Source organism: Wyeomyia smithii, chromosome 3 (genome assembly GCF_029784165.1).
Source record: "Wyeomyia smithii strain HCP4-BCI-WySm-NY-G18 chromosome 3, ASM2978416v1, whole genome shotgun sequence".
Lineage (NCBI taxonomy): Eukaryota > Metazoa > Arthropoda > Insecta > Diptera > Culicidae > Wyeomyia > Wyeomyia smithii.
In genome coordinates this window covers 30,371,161-30,384,637 of record NC_073696.1, presented here as the reverse complement: position 1 = coordinate 30,384,637, position 13,477 = coordinate 30,371,161, and the positions used below count along the sequence as shown (strand labels likewise).

General features: G+C 39.7%; 3 protein-coding genes across 3 annotated transcripts in view; 2 read left to right on the top strand and 1 right to left on the bottom strand.

The window, feature by feature from the left end:
• The first annotated feature begins 211 nt into the window (after positions 1–211).
• LOC129726614 (uncharacterized) lies at positions 212–2,750 on the top strand. Its single transcript, XM_055683528.1, has 7 exons — positions 212–386; positions 592–1,069; positions 1,125–1,583; positions 1,638–2,051; positions 2,105–2,256; positions 2,320–2,481; positions 2,540–2,750. The coding sequence occupies exons 1-7, from the start codon at positions 356–358 to the stop codon at positions 2,620–2,622; spliced, it is 1,779 nt and encodes a 592-aa protein (XP_055539503.1). The 5' UTR covers positions 212–355; the 3' UTR covers positions 2,623–2,750.
• A 667-nt stretch (positions 2,751–3,417) lies between these two features.
• Positions 3,418–4,850, bottom strand: LOC129726619 (uroporphyrinogen-III synthase-like). Its single transcript, XM_055683535.1, has one exon. It carries the CDS (start codon positions 4,730–4,732, stop codon positions 3,980–3,982), a length of 753 nt encoding a protein of 250 aa, XP_055539510.1. The 5' UTR covers positions 4,733–4,850; the 3' UTR covers positions 3,418–3,979.
• Positions 4,851–9,114: 4,264 nt separating this feature from the next.
• The window catches only part of LOC129726621 (putative odorant-binding protein A10), a 102,532-nt gene continuing 98,169 nt past the window's right edge, over positions 9,115–13,477 (top strand). Inside the window, exon 1 of the mRNA XM_055683537.1 lies at positions 9,115–9,840. Coding sequence (XP_055539512.1) covers positions 9,636–9,840 — 205 coding nt within the window. The 5' untranslated portion in view covers positions 9,115–9,635. The remainder of the gene's footprint in view (positions 9,841–13,477) is intronic.

Genomic DNA, 13,477 nt, shown 5'->3' with positions numbered 1-13,477 from the left:
TGTTTTACTAAAGTTAACAAGGATTTTGTGAAATCCTCACGTCTTTGTAATTTTCACAAGAGAAAATAGTACTAATGTTGTTGATCATTAGCGAAGGTTAAACATCAACCAACCTAAAGATTCAACCTGCCTGAGTGCTTTGCTATCTGATAACGAAGCTGCTATTGGCAGTTGATAAGAGCACTGATACAGGTCCAGCCCCGTCGGGAAGTTTAGTCTACGCCGAACCGCCTAGCGGGAAGTGACTGCCCGTATGGGTAATTAATACTTAACACAAGCTTAAAGTGTTTTCTCCATTGTTTTTATTATTGGATCTAAGCAAAACGGTTTAGTCGCTTCTAGCTTAGAGCTCAAAATGCTGTGTTTGTACAGTATTCTAGTAGCAGGTGAGTACTTTGCGATACGAAACACGGGTTTAAATTGACAATTGACGTGTGAATTGGAGTGTTTCTGAGTAGTGTTGTGCTTCAATAAAGCGACACTTCGGGTGATAAGATAAAATTTGCGATTCCTTGCACAGCAATTGAGCTGTTACTCGAAGTCAAAAACAACAAATAAAGACCTTAAATCCTGTTGTTCATGTATTTTTAGTGTTGCTCGCTCAGCATGTGCGTGGGCAAGAGCTGCCGATAGACGAGGAAGGTAGTGGCTATGAGCCGCCGAAGAATGCAACTCCTTCTCTGGTGGATGATTACGTCAATTGTCCCCCAATTGATGGGGAGAATCCGGAACGGTCGATGATGGGTGAAGTAGATTCCGATTACAGTTACGATTATTATGATACAGGGAAATCCGATGATTCCGATTCAGAGGAAAATGTGACAGTGGATGCTAAGTTGGCGATTCCGGGGAACACCGTAGCTGACGATGATGATAACGCAAGCGGAGATGGCGAGCTGGTTTCCGGAACGTTTAAGTTGATAAAATCGCCAAATATTTACAGCTTACCGGAGTCCGAACCAGCGGAGGCTAGATTTGCTGCGTTTGTTGAAGAGCATCCTGAAGAGATTGTGTTGACTTCCCAGAACTATCCACAACCGTATCCGAATGCTGTGAACAGTTTTGAAAAGTATGAATCATACATTTACGATTTGTGGGTAGTGAATGGATATTTTCTGTTTTAGTTTCACAGTTACTGGAGGCATCGGTGTACAGATAACGATCCATAGTCTGGATCTGGATCACGAAACCGATTTCCTGTACATTCGCGGTGGTTCGACTAACGACGAGGACGAAAAAGGACCCGTCCTGACGGGTACTATTAAGGAACCAATCCAGTTTCTTATAGCTCACACTACGACGTTTACTGTGCACTTCGTCTCGCAGCATAGCGAGACGGAGGAGCAGACACACACAGGCTTCCGTTTAACCTACGCACCATTCGGAACTGTAGTCTCGCCAACGACTCCATCGACTACGGAAATGATTGTTCCACGGGATGAACTGCAATGGCATCGTAAGGAGATTTCAATCAGCCGAACGATGATGGCGTCCGTGGAAACGTGGCCGCTAATCAAGAATGCTTTAGTGAATGCTACCAATGCTTTTATCGAGCAGCGACAGCTCAAATATAAACCTTGTCGGTAGGTATTTTAAATTGTAATCTTGAACTGAAACATTAGAGGTATCTTCAACAGTTTTGAAGACATTCGTCTTCTGGCCCAAAAGTGTCCGGACAACTGGCCAAATTATGAGGAGTGTGTTAGCTTGGAATTCGCCATTCCTTTGCGTCCAATCGTTGCAACAATCGATGAAGAATCCGAAGGCTTTGGACTGGATGGTAGAAGTAAAATAGCTGGGAAAGGTTTTATCCCGTTAACAACCACCGAGGAACCGGTTGCGGAGTATCAACTGACGATTGAAAACCTAGAGCAAATGTGGGTCGACTTTGGTGCGATGGAACTGGCCGAGGTGGGAGTTGAAGTGTATCAAATACCGGAAAATGCCTCGGTACTTCTAATCTGGATCGCTATCAGTCTGTGCGTGCTGGCGGCGTTTATTTTTGTACTGTACAGCATTTGGAAGATTGATTTCTTCAAAGATTACAGAAGGTTTGTAAACAAATTGTCAAAAATTCGATGTGTAATTTTTGGATTGATTCTAGAATTTCCGGCTTGAGCCGTGAAACCCAGGATGAGGATCGCAACGAGCTGAAGAAAAAGGAGTTTGACATCTCGATGTTTCCGTCGCCTCACCAGATTGTGCCAAGTCTCTTCCCTACCGGTGATCCGTACAGTGAACCAAATCCTCAGTATGGTACGACGAAACTGTCTCAATATTTTTTCGAGCATTTTATTGAAACTTGCCTTTTTTTCCTAGCTTACGATAATTCCACCATGAACCCCTGGCCAGAAGACACTCACGACGATAGCTTCAACGCGTTCGATAAAAATCCTGCTCCGGTAAAGAGAATCCAACAGCCACAAGCATTCGAGCCGCTTTCCTCGTTTGAGTGTTCACCGGGTGTTGTAGATTTTAACGGTATTTTATTTATATCATACTTTTCTTAAAAGAAGTCCTAAAGTTGGATTTGTTCCAGAAATGTCCGAGTCACGTTCTCCCCGAAGAAGTCGAACCAATCCCTTCCTGCCGTCGAATAATCAACTCAACGCGAGGCCGTAGCCAACAATTCGGGAGCAATATGTTAAAACCTACAATTTCTGACTTTAATTTAGTACCTCTGTTTCGTATTTTTTTTTTTTGCTTAATATATAACATATTTAATATTTCTTTTAAAACCACGTGCATAATTTTCCGCTTATTATTGGGTGTATTGAGAAATGCGTGGTCGTTCGAATTATTTACATGCACCATGCACCGCGCACTGTCATTGATCCAATTTAAATGGACACCCGCGGAGAATCGACACTTGCACCAAGGATCGAGCGAAGTACAGCACTTACGAATCCGACATTTTGCATATGCGACAGTGTACGCTCATACAGCGACGGTTTCTTATCAATTCAATAGCTGATTCGGGCACTTGGGATAACTGGCCCAATGTTTACCCCGTTGTTGATCATGTTGAAACCCAAAAGTGGTATGTTTTCATATGGCAACAGAGGACTCGTTTATGGTAGGCAGTCAATGAAGTCATCACCGGCCCAATCCAGCGCTGTTTTGGGCGCCGAGTGACTGTCCACGAGAGCGGAGAGTTTAATTATGCAGAGCAAAACTGATAATGACTGTGGAACGACTGCATTTGCATTTTGCAATCTCAGGCAGAGAAATGTTGAAAGCAAACAGAAATTGGATCAATTTAGTTAAGGCGATAAAAGTTTAATTGTTGTCCAGTTTATCCGGTTTAAAGTGCTGCCGCCAAGAGCACAAAAGAGCACGTGGTTTTTAAAACTTCACATAACGAGAAAATTTATACTTGCATGCTAACCTTAGTCTACGAAAGCAGAGCATGTAAGACAGGATACACATATTTAACAATATTCTTTATTTTCCGATGAATAATTCACTGCATATTACATTAAAACTATTTGTATTAATCTAAAATGAAAATGTTTGCACACTGACTTTAAAGTGTGGTAATGAGTTGATGCAAATAAATAGAAATCATAACTAACAACAAAAAATACAAAGCGAGGCTAGTATTGTCCTACATCTAAAACAGAATAACTTTCACACAACTGCAAAATTGATCCGATTCTATTTACGATCACATTAGCGAAATAAACTACATCGCTTTCTATTATTAGTTTTTTTTCTTCTGTATACCAATGTACTATAACATCAACAGCTGAATAACATTAACCAGCAAAGAACTATTCTATCTCGTTTCGTTTTTTTTCTTTCCTTTAGACGGCATTCAGTTGTTCAACAACTTTCCTAATAATAATAACAATCTAAACTTCGTGGCAAAATAGATTGGCCTCCCATAGTTCCCGCTACATTCTATTTTAAAAAAAAGTTACTTCTAATAAACATTTCTTTGATTCAACCAACAACAAACTTTCCACCCCAAAAACAGTTAGGATTCCAGTAAAGCACTAACAACATACTCGGGAGAGGGTTTCTCCGCGGTCCGGTGCACCGTGTAGCCTTTGTTTTCGATGGCCTTCTTCGTGCTGGGGCCGATTGCGACTATTCGACTGCCGCTCAGGTCTAGCTTGTGCCGCTCGAAAACGGCACCGCAGTAGCTGATTCCGGACGGACTGAAGAACATGAGAAAATCCGGAGCAGCACTGCTAAACACCTGGCGCAAGTTTCGATCCAGATCCTTGTGCGGAATCGTTTCGTACACTTCAACCGAATCTATCGAGTAGCCATACTCGGAGAGTTTGTTCTGCAGGACATCCTGCTTGAGGTTTCCGCAAGGAAACAAGAAGGGCAACGTAATAGTTTTGTTGTAAAGATCCGTCTTCATCATGTCTGCTAAATTGCTCGCATTTCCGGACTGCTGACCTTTGGTATCCAGCTCTAGGGTGCGTAGTATTAAATCATGCGAAGTTTCACCCACGCAATAATTTTCCAGTGTTTTCCAATCATCTTTCAGCCGCTGTCCACCGAGGGCATCCCGGACGGCCGATATACTCCGGGGGCTGGTAAAAATAAGACCCGAATACTTATACGGTGACAGCAATCGATCGCGCAGAACATCCAGATTTTTGAAGCAAAAATCCAAGGTCGGAACGAACACCGCTTCGAAGCCGTTTTTCTGCAGCAGCGCGGAATAAATCTCACTGTTGTCGTTTTCGGACTTCAGTATGACCACTTTCCGCATGACTAGTTGGTGTTGGTTTTTGGTTTTTCGAACGAATTAAGCGATAAAAACATCTAATTCACAGTCACTACTAGTGCTATATACAACGGGAACGAGAGGAAGATTGGCAATGTTTTGGTTTTGATTCTGTTTCACGTTCTCTTCGTGGCGGTGACCGTGGGTGGTGTCAACGCTGGACGGCGAGTTTCACTCGCTATTCTTGCTGCTTCACACCTAGATGGCAGGGTGGTTGCGCTGATTTTCGAAATGGCAGTTTCAGCTGATGACCGAAGTAATGTTTTAGCTACTGTTTCATCTTTTGATATCAGATACACTAACCGTTAGGGTGTCCCAAACAAAATCGATGTTGAAAAAGCCAAGGTGCTTAGCCCTAAAATAAAAGATAATGTTATTTATAGCATTTTTGTAGAACAATTTGACTTTCTAAAAAATCTTTTTCAAGTTGCCCAAGCGTGATTTATGAAAATATGATTTTTTCAAGCTACAAAACCACCCTTTCGCACTATTTTCAAATCTATTCGATTCCTACATTTTTTTCATAGTTTTTTTTAATTTTTGCGGGGTTGTTTTTGAATATTTTTCATGGTTTGGTTCAGCATCGCATTCAATTATTTGACTCTCAGAGCCCATTGAACATCACAAAAAAGTGAATTTTTCTAATAACTTTTAGATAAAACGCTTCAGAACACACACATTTTTTTTTTCATAAAGAACTAAAATTTTGAAAATTTACATGAGAAAAGATCCTTGATATCTTATCGGGGGGCTGAGATATTGGCGTTTTACATGTGATGGAAATCTATGCATTTTCTCAAGAATGCCACTAAAGCTCAATATCTCCATTGCACAGTGTTTTATTTTGCCGTTTGTGCGAATAATTTCCTCAATAGTGATTCAAATGATGATTATAGCCATAAGGTATGTTCGGAGATGTTTAAGAATTTTCAAAAATGCATCTTTTAATGAAGAAAGATGATCAATCCACCAATGAGTGAGATAAAAAAAAAATTTTTAATCAGAATATGATAGACGCAAGGTGTCTTTGACAAAGTTTTCGGTTATCCTTGAACAAGAAACTTTACCGAAGACATCATGTTTCTATCTCTTATATATTACGTGCAACATTGAGTTTTCTATTAGAAGGCACTAAAAATCACAATTTTCGTTCTAACTTTTTTCGCAGATTTTTTCGAATTTTTAAACCTTCTACTAAGTTAACAGCCATCCAAAAACGCATTTCTTTTCTGAACATTTTTATGTTTTATCTCCCAAGATAAAACAGTTATCAAACATATTTGTTAAAATGCATAGTTTTCCATCACATCTAAAAATGCTAATATCTCAGCTCCCCGATAAGATATTAAGTATCTTTTTTCATGTAAATTTTTGTCGTGAATCCCGCTTTGCAATGAAAATTTCAGTTCTGGATCATAAATTTTTTTATTTGTGTTTTGAAGGGTTTTATTTAAAAATTATAAGAAAAATCAATTTTTCTGTGATGGGCTCTGGGAGTAAAAAAAACTAAATGCAATGCTGTACTAAACCATGTAAAATATTTAAAAACAACCCCACAAAAAAATTGCGGGGGCCTAGTGTGGTTGGTAACGTCTCCGCCAACCACGCTCGACGCCTGGGTTCGAATCCCACCGCCGACATAGGTGTCGATGGTTGTGAGGTGGCGTGATCCACTCACAACCAACCCAACTGGTCTAGATTCAATCCTAGCCGACACCGGGAGATTTTCTGAGGCGAAAAATCTCTGAGATCACGCCTTCCATCGCATGAGGAAGTAAAGCCGTTGGCGCCGGTCCGTTAAAAAACGGGTCGTGAGTTAGGGTCCTGGGTGTGGAGTCGCCTCCCTGGGCGTCGGTGATTGGCCACAACAGTGGCGGAACTAGACCGACGGAAAATAAGCGAGAATAAAAAAAAACCCACAAAAATAAAAAAAATATATGGGAAAATTTACACTGGGGTCTTTTTTTACGCAGTTGGTTGTACCGCGTTGTGAAAATCCGCGTATAAAAACTGCGTAATTTTGAAAAATCGCGTAAAAAAAACTCCAATCAATAATAAGATCCGATTAAAAAAAATGGCACGTAAGTAAATATAAACGTGAAAAATGATATAAAAATGGTAACGAAACAAAATAAGTTTTTAGTGCTTCTAAAATAAAATTCATTGAAAAACATGACAATAACTTTATTATAATAATTTGGCCACATGTTTAAGCTTTCGTTTCTTAAACGGAAGTAAATCGCAACGATCCTGACTCGTATCGTTGTACAATTATTAATGTATTTTTGTTTCTTTTTACCGAATCAACGGAAATTGCCTATTTTTTGATAATAAAAGCAAATATATTAAAAATATGCATTATTTAGATTAATAAAACAGAATATCTTTTTGTCATGAACCATACGATTGATTTTTACTTTATTGAATTTACTTATACTAAACTTATTTAATACCGCGTAAAAATAATCTTTCAAATCGCGTAAAAAAAGTCCGCGTTATATCAAAAAACCGCGTAAAAATAATCCGCGTTATTGTAGAAAATCGCGTAAATAAGTCGCGTGTAAAAAATCGCATAAAAATAACCTGCGTAATCGAGCGAACTGGTGGAACTGGGACTACCCGCCAACCAAAGACCCTAGTGTATCACGTTTGGGCAATCTGAAAATAATTTTTTGGAAAGTCGAAATGCTCTACAAAAATGTTAAAAATAACAATATCTTTCAATTTAGGGCTGAGCACCTTGACTATTTCAACATCGATTTTTTATTGGACACCCTACTAACCATGTTTATATTTTAAAAATTTGGTAACAGTGGCATATTTGAGAATATTTTTATGTATAAAACATGTAACCTTTCTATCTTCCAAAATCGCTCACCAGCGCTTTCATGTTGAATTTAAAGCAACTCTGCATTTTGTAGCCTCAGAAACCTCTCCTGGCGACATTTGCTATTTTTTCTGGCATTTGGATTCGTTTTCTGGCAAATCAACTCTGAAGAGAGTTCATGTCAAGAAAAATTTCCGAAATCTTTCAAATTTCTGTTTCATTAATAAATTATGTGTAACTTCTGTGCGGAAAGAAAATGATGCATTTTACATGCGTGTAAAGCTTCGCCATCTTCATGTGAAGTTTTTGGTTTCATAGTTTCTTGCGAGTTGTGTACTACAAGAAATTACTGAAGAAAACATAGTTTTTAAGCATTTGTTGGTTAGGTTTTTTCACACATTCCGTTTTCAGGTAAGTGCTTGACTTAATATATGATATTGAAAACCGTTTTTCGACGAATTGGAAATCTGTTCGATGTGATTTAGAATCGTATTGCGAGGATTTTGAGTTTTTTTTGGAAAATGTTTTATTACATCAATTACGAGCGCTCTTCTGATGCTTAAGCTTTTTTGGATAATTTTAGGCCCAATTTGTGACGACTTTTTAAATTTAATTTGTGACCGTCTATCGGTTTGCGTGGCGATCGAGTCAATTAAGGCCCTCTTTTGTTTTTTAATGACTTAGAACTCTCTTAAAAATGTTTTATAATCCTACTTTTGATACTTAAAAATGTTTTATAATCCTATTTTTGATACTTAAGAATGTGTTAATAATCCTACTTTTGCTCGAATTGCCTTAAATGACAGTTCTCACATATACCGTACATGGGCGAAATGTCATTTAAGACCTTTCGAGCAGCTTTTTTATACTCCATTCAAAAATCGAGGGAAAACGATAAACATTTTTCAAAAATCACATTTTGCTCAGAAAACGCGGCTTTTTTAAATAATATATAAAAACTGGTATAGCTCTAGGGCCCAGTTGAGGAGCGTTCGAAGCCTTATTTTAATTGAGCTTAAATCCACTTTTCCGCTGTTTCAAACAAGTACATATTCTAATACACATTTTCATCCATTACAATGTATGACATCACCCACCGGGTAACAATATTATAATTTTTATTAAATATAAAAAATGTACTGTCATCAAAACCACCCAAAAAAACTTTACAGCCACACGCTCTGGAGCTCACTCACTGGCTCGCAGTTTGTCAACCGTTCAGGGGGCGGAAAGCAGCTGGGTGGAAAACAATCAAACAAGTGCTCTCGACTTTGCTTTACTGCACTTGACACAAACACAAACACACACACACACGCATACACACCAACAACCGGAATGGGAATTTGTTTTGTTGTGCATCTCCTTGCTGCACGTGATTCCGGCTTACACCATGTGGTCCTACCAGTCAGCCAAACATCAAACAAAGAGCGAGCATCTCCACCTGAGAGGAAGAGCGAAAAGTTGCTCCGGTTTTTCTCGAAGGAAAACTAGAGCGCGAAAGCATAAAACATATTGCACCGCCAGACTAGGGCCTCAGTCCGTAGCCGACTGTCGGGCGTTTTAAGCGGTTCTTCTCTAGCAGGATTAGAGTACTGGTGCGCTACCGGAAGTTTCCGAACGAAAACATAAATCATATCAGACGCGTAACATACCAATAGAAATTTCGAACCATATCACGTGTGTTTTCACAACGCTCGTTAGCGCGGTGCTGATGGCTTCCTGCGTTAGTTGGTGAACATCCGACAGGGTTTGTTTCATGTAATCATATCAGCTTCGCTTGCTGCTTTTTATTGTACAGCTCGCAATCAACAGCATAATTGTGGCTACTTTCAATCTGATAGTAGTAACCATTGCCGGGGGCAGTCCTTAAGTGTCAGTGAATGTTGACGGCCAGATTCGTACGAGATTCTGATCGCATAATAGTTCTTTGCGTCCCACAAGAAAACCGACGACAACAAAAGTGACGAACTTAATTCCCATAATTGGGTGTAAGTGACGATCATTCAGCGTAAAAAGAAAGTGAAATACAGCGAGTAGAGTTAAATTGAAATTAAAGGAGCGATGCGATCGGCAAAGTTGACAATGCAGTCTACGCTGGGGATTATCGTCGTGTTTGCGGTGCTACTGAGCAGAACCGTACCAGCGGTCGAGGCCAATGACAGCCAGAACCTGAACCGTCTGCTCAACAACCAGGTCATTGTTAGTCGGCAGATCATGTGCGTGCTGGAGAAAAGCCCGTGCGATCAGCTGGGAAGACAGCTGAAAGGTAAGTGCTGCTCCGGATGGCGAGCTTCGCAGACGTTGATTGTATTTGATTCGAGGAAATTGCAGGACAGTAATTCGTTAATAGGTCGAGTGACGGACGGATAAGTGTGGCACAGCAACGTTTGATTGATTGTGGCATAATAGGATTTAACAATGTACATAATAATTTAATGTAGGAGTAGTAACGAAGAAGCAAAAAGGAATTACTCATCGAATTTTGTATGCTTTCATTGCAATACAATTTTATATTCAAACTACGGATTATAATTATCGACAAGAGACACAAGAAAATAAATAAATCAGTTACACTAAAATTACTTCAGTTTTCATGGCTAAACTTTATTATATGAAAGTTTATAGATGCTAAATTTTATTACATGCAAACGAAGGCTGTCCTTTTCTAATATTAATGGTTAAATGAGGTTTAATACCGGTAAATAGTAATGAGAAGATTTTTTTTCGTGCGTCGTACGATTCAGCACGAAGCACGACGACAAATTGATGCAAGTTGTGGGGATTTCAGTGAAGCACTAGATGAAGTCTCTCATGCACTTGCAGTTGATAAGATGCGGTTTATGAGATTCCCTAACTCTGTGACCAAGTGGATATTATTCTACTTAACCGATCGCTCCGCCTTCGTCTCTGTGGTACAAAGGCTTTCAGCTTCAAACAACATTCAGGTGTCCCCCAAGGTAGCCATTTGAACGATCTACGAACCTCAAAGCTCATGTTTGCGGATGACTTAGAAATATTCCGTGTAATCAAATCCAGACTTGGCTCTTTTGCTCTATAGGAGGATATTGACGCACTGATACGCTGGAGCACATGAACGGCATGCAAGTTAATACCACAAATGCTGTGTCATTACCTTCAACCGCTTACGCAATCTTTTGCTTTGAGAGGCGAAAGGCCAAGTTATTTTTCATTGGTTCGCGGTGGATGCAGTTGTTGAAGTTGTTGGCCAGAAGCTAATGGCAGCTGAAATTAGCAAACCTCTAGAACAAAACCTTTGCAAACAAAAACCCGTTTCAAGCCAAACGTTGCTTAGGGAGCAGTTGGCACGATAAAAAGGATTCATGTGAGCTCATTTCGTTTTGATGATCTCGGCGGTTGCCCTACGATGGCTCTGGCTAGAAACGTAACACCTGCAGAGAAAGGAATGAACGTAAAACCAGACAAGATAAGGATTGCCGTAATGCTATGACATGGATTGGGAACCAGCGGATTAAGGAATTAGACCCCAGGAGTCGAGAAATGATAATCATTGGCTGCGCTCGGAATAGATATTGGTTTTCTCACAAATTGGCGAACAAAATCGGTATCGCAAGTCAAGTTTAACGAAGAATTACCTTACGCTCAGCAAATTGAAGAGGCATGTCAAGTGCGTGGTGATCCTCATCTTTCATAATCAAGAAAGGAAGGTATCGAACAATCCTGATGATGAGTTGCCCTGAAGTCCCTATTGAAGAATCCAACGATAAGGTTCCTCAAGAACAATCGGAGGAAGAAACCTCGGAATAAACAAACCCCTTTGCAACATACATGTGAAGCTTGTCCAGAGTCAATGCAGGGCGTAGCGAACGGGAGCGCAGACTTTCAAGAAAAGTTGCTGGATGCCTCTACTTCTGGAACTTTTCATTCTACAGATCCATCATCAGCCCAAGACGAAATCGAGGGAAGATACAACCAGGATCACTGGCTTTTGGTTGTCCGTGAAGAACTGCGAAAATGTGTGGTTCAAAGCAAGATATGTCGTGGGACATGGCTCCTCCAGAAATCTGGTCTCAATTATTACAAACCATGTAGCTCTTTTGGTCTTGTTCGCCTAAGCGTCGGTGAATGGCACGATCCATCCTTTTTTTAATCGCCCGAATGGTGGTTCGTGATTTTTTCTTCATTCCCTGTATGATTATCGTAGCTGTTTTACATCAGTCTTACGTTTCGGTCCTCTTTCTGGTCGATCAGCCACGCTGCTGAACATCTGATGCTTCCGAATGACCAACTGAGCTCTACCAGCTGCTTACCCCATACTTCTCAGCAATGTTTCGTTAAAACTCGTTACGCTGGATGTCCCGAATAATCATATTTCGGACCTGTGTCGAAATTTGCTTTCCACGCATTTTTCGGAAGCTTTCTCAGTGTCGAAATAACAGTGTCGAAATAAGACTGGCATCCTCATCGAGCAATGCCTCCAGTTTCCCGTCTGAAGGTTTTAGGCTCTCATTCACGTAGACAGTCGTCAACATCGAAATTACCGTCTTTAAAGCGACAGAAACTTAGAGTAGCATTTTCGTTAAGATTTTTTGACTCTCGATGCGTTTCAGCCGCTGTTTTTTTTTTTTTTTTTTTTGAATAAAATGAGGAAAGTAACACTCCCCGGTGGTGGCTTTTATTTTTAAATCGTATGCACGATAAAAAATATAGGTGCTAATTACGGGAGTCACTTCACGGTGAAATCAGAGTGAAGTGACTATTTTGAATGGTGAAATGATTACACGAAGAAGGGGTAAGTCAGAAAAATTCATTGATTTGAGATCTAGTGGTAAATATTGTTTTTATTTTTCAGTAATGAAATGAATCAGATTTCGATCCTTGCCTCAATGAGGTCAAAGGATCAATTTTTACAGATGTAAAAAATGCACGCTAGTTCATTGAATTCTTCGATACCAAAATTTTTTTTCATGCCAAATGTCTTAGAAATGCAGAAATTGTCAAGATTTGTTGTTATTTAAAAAAAACTGAAAATTCGACTTTCAAGAACTTAGAAATTTTTGAACTGGAAAACATTCTCATTTCACTTGTCCTATTCTCAATTTCACTTCACTGTCAATTTCACTTCACAGAGATAATTTTTGTCACCTCACTTGAGGTGGAATCGGAAATAGAAACAGTGAAGTGAGCGTGAGAGTGAAATATATTTCACCGTGAAGTGACTCCCGTAATAAGCACCATATACGGGATGTGTTTGTCACACCACGAAATAGACCAAAGGTTGATCCGCACACTCTAAAGCAGCCCATCGACCAACGGATTTCCATATCTAAGCATCAAACCCTGCGCAGGCGAAAATATGAATGACAGATGCAAAAGCGCGGATAAGATCGTTGGCGCGATCATTCAGACGAGGTCAATATCTTAGACACTACTCGCTCTTCTTAAGGGGTTATATCTACCAACTGCTCAAAAAACAAGGCTTTTTTCATGAATTTATTTACAGGACATTTGAGATGTAAGGTATATAAGTAATATATCATTGGATTGAGCAACTCTTGCAGAATAGAAAAAATGTTTTTATTGCTATTTTTGTTACAAAATGGCGGCTGTGCAGCGATTGCCGTGAACCACTTTTTTTAAAAGTTGTTCCGCGGCGAGCAGTTGAAGTCGTGCTTAACTCTACCTATAACCAAACACTAACTAGATAATCTAATGAAGAAGCTACAGTTAAAATTTCAAGTCAATCGGATGTAAACTTTTTCAGTTCTACTGCTCGCCGATTTTGAAAACATGGTTTTGAGAAAAACATGTTTAAAGTTTCAAATTGCTATGAAACTTAAGAATCGCAACAGTAAAGTCCCTAATAATTTTTTAACCTTCAGTCAGCTACCCCTGAGCCGCAAAGTTGTCCTTTCTGGGCTTTA

Excerpts from the sequence above, each read along its gene's own strand:
- LOC129726614 (XM_055683528.1), top strand. The coding sequence starts at position 356 with ATGCTGTGTTTGTACAGTATTCTAGTAGCAG. Across the intron at positions 387-591 it reads GTACAGTATTCTAGTAGCAG|TGTTGCTCGCTCAGCATGTG; the intron begins GTGAGTACTTTG and ends ATGTATTTTTAG. Across the intron at positions 1,584-1,637 it reads CTCAAATATAAACCTTGTCG|TTTTGAAGACATTCGTCTTC; the intron begins GTAGGTATTTTA and ends TATCTTCAACAG.
- LOC129726619 (XM_055683535.1), bottom strand. The coding sequence starts at position 4,732 with ATGCGGAAAGTGGTCATACTGAAGTCCGAAAACGACAACAGTGAGATT.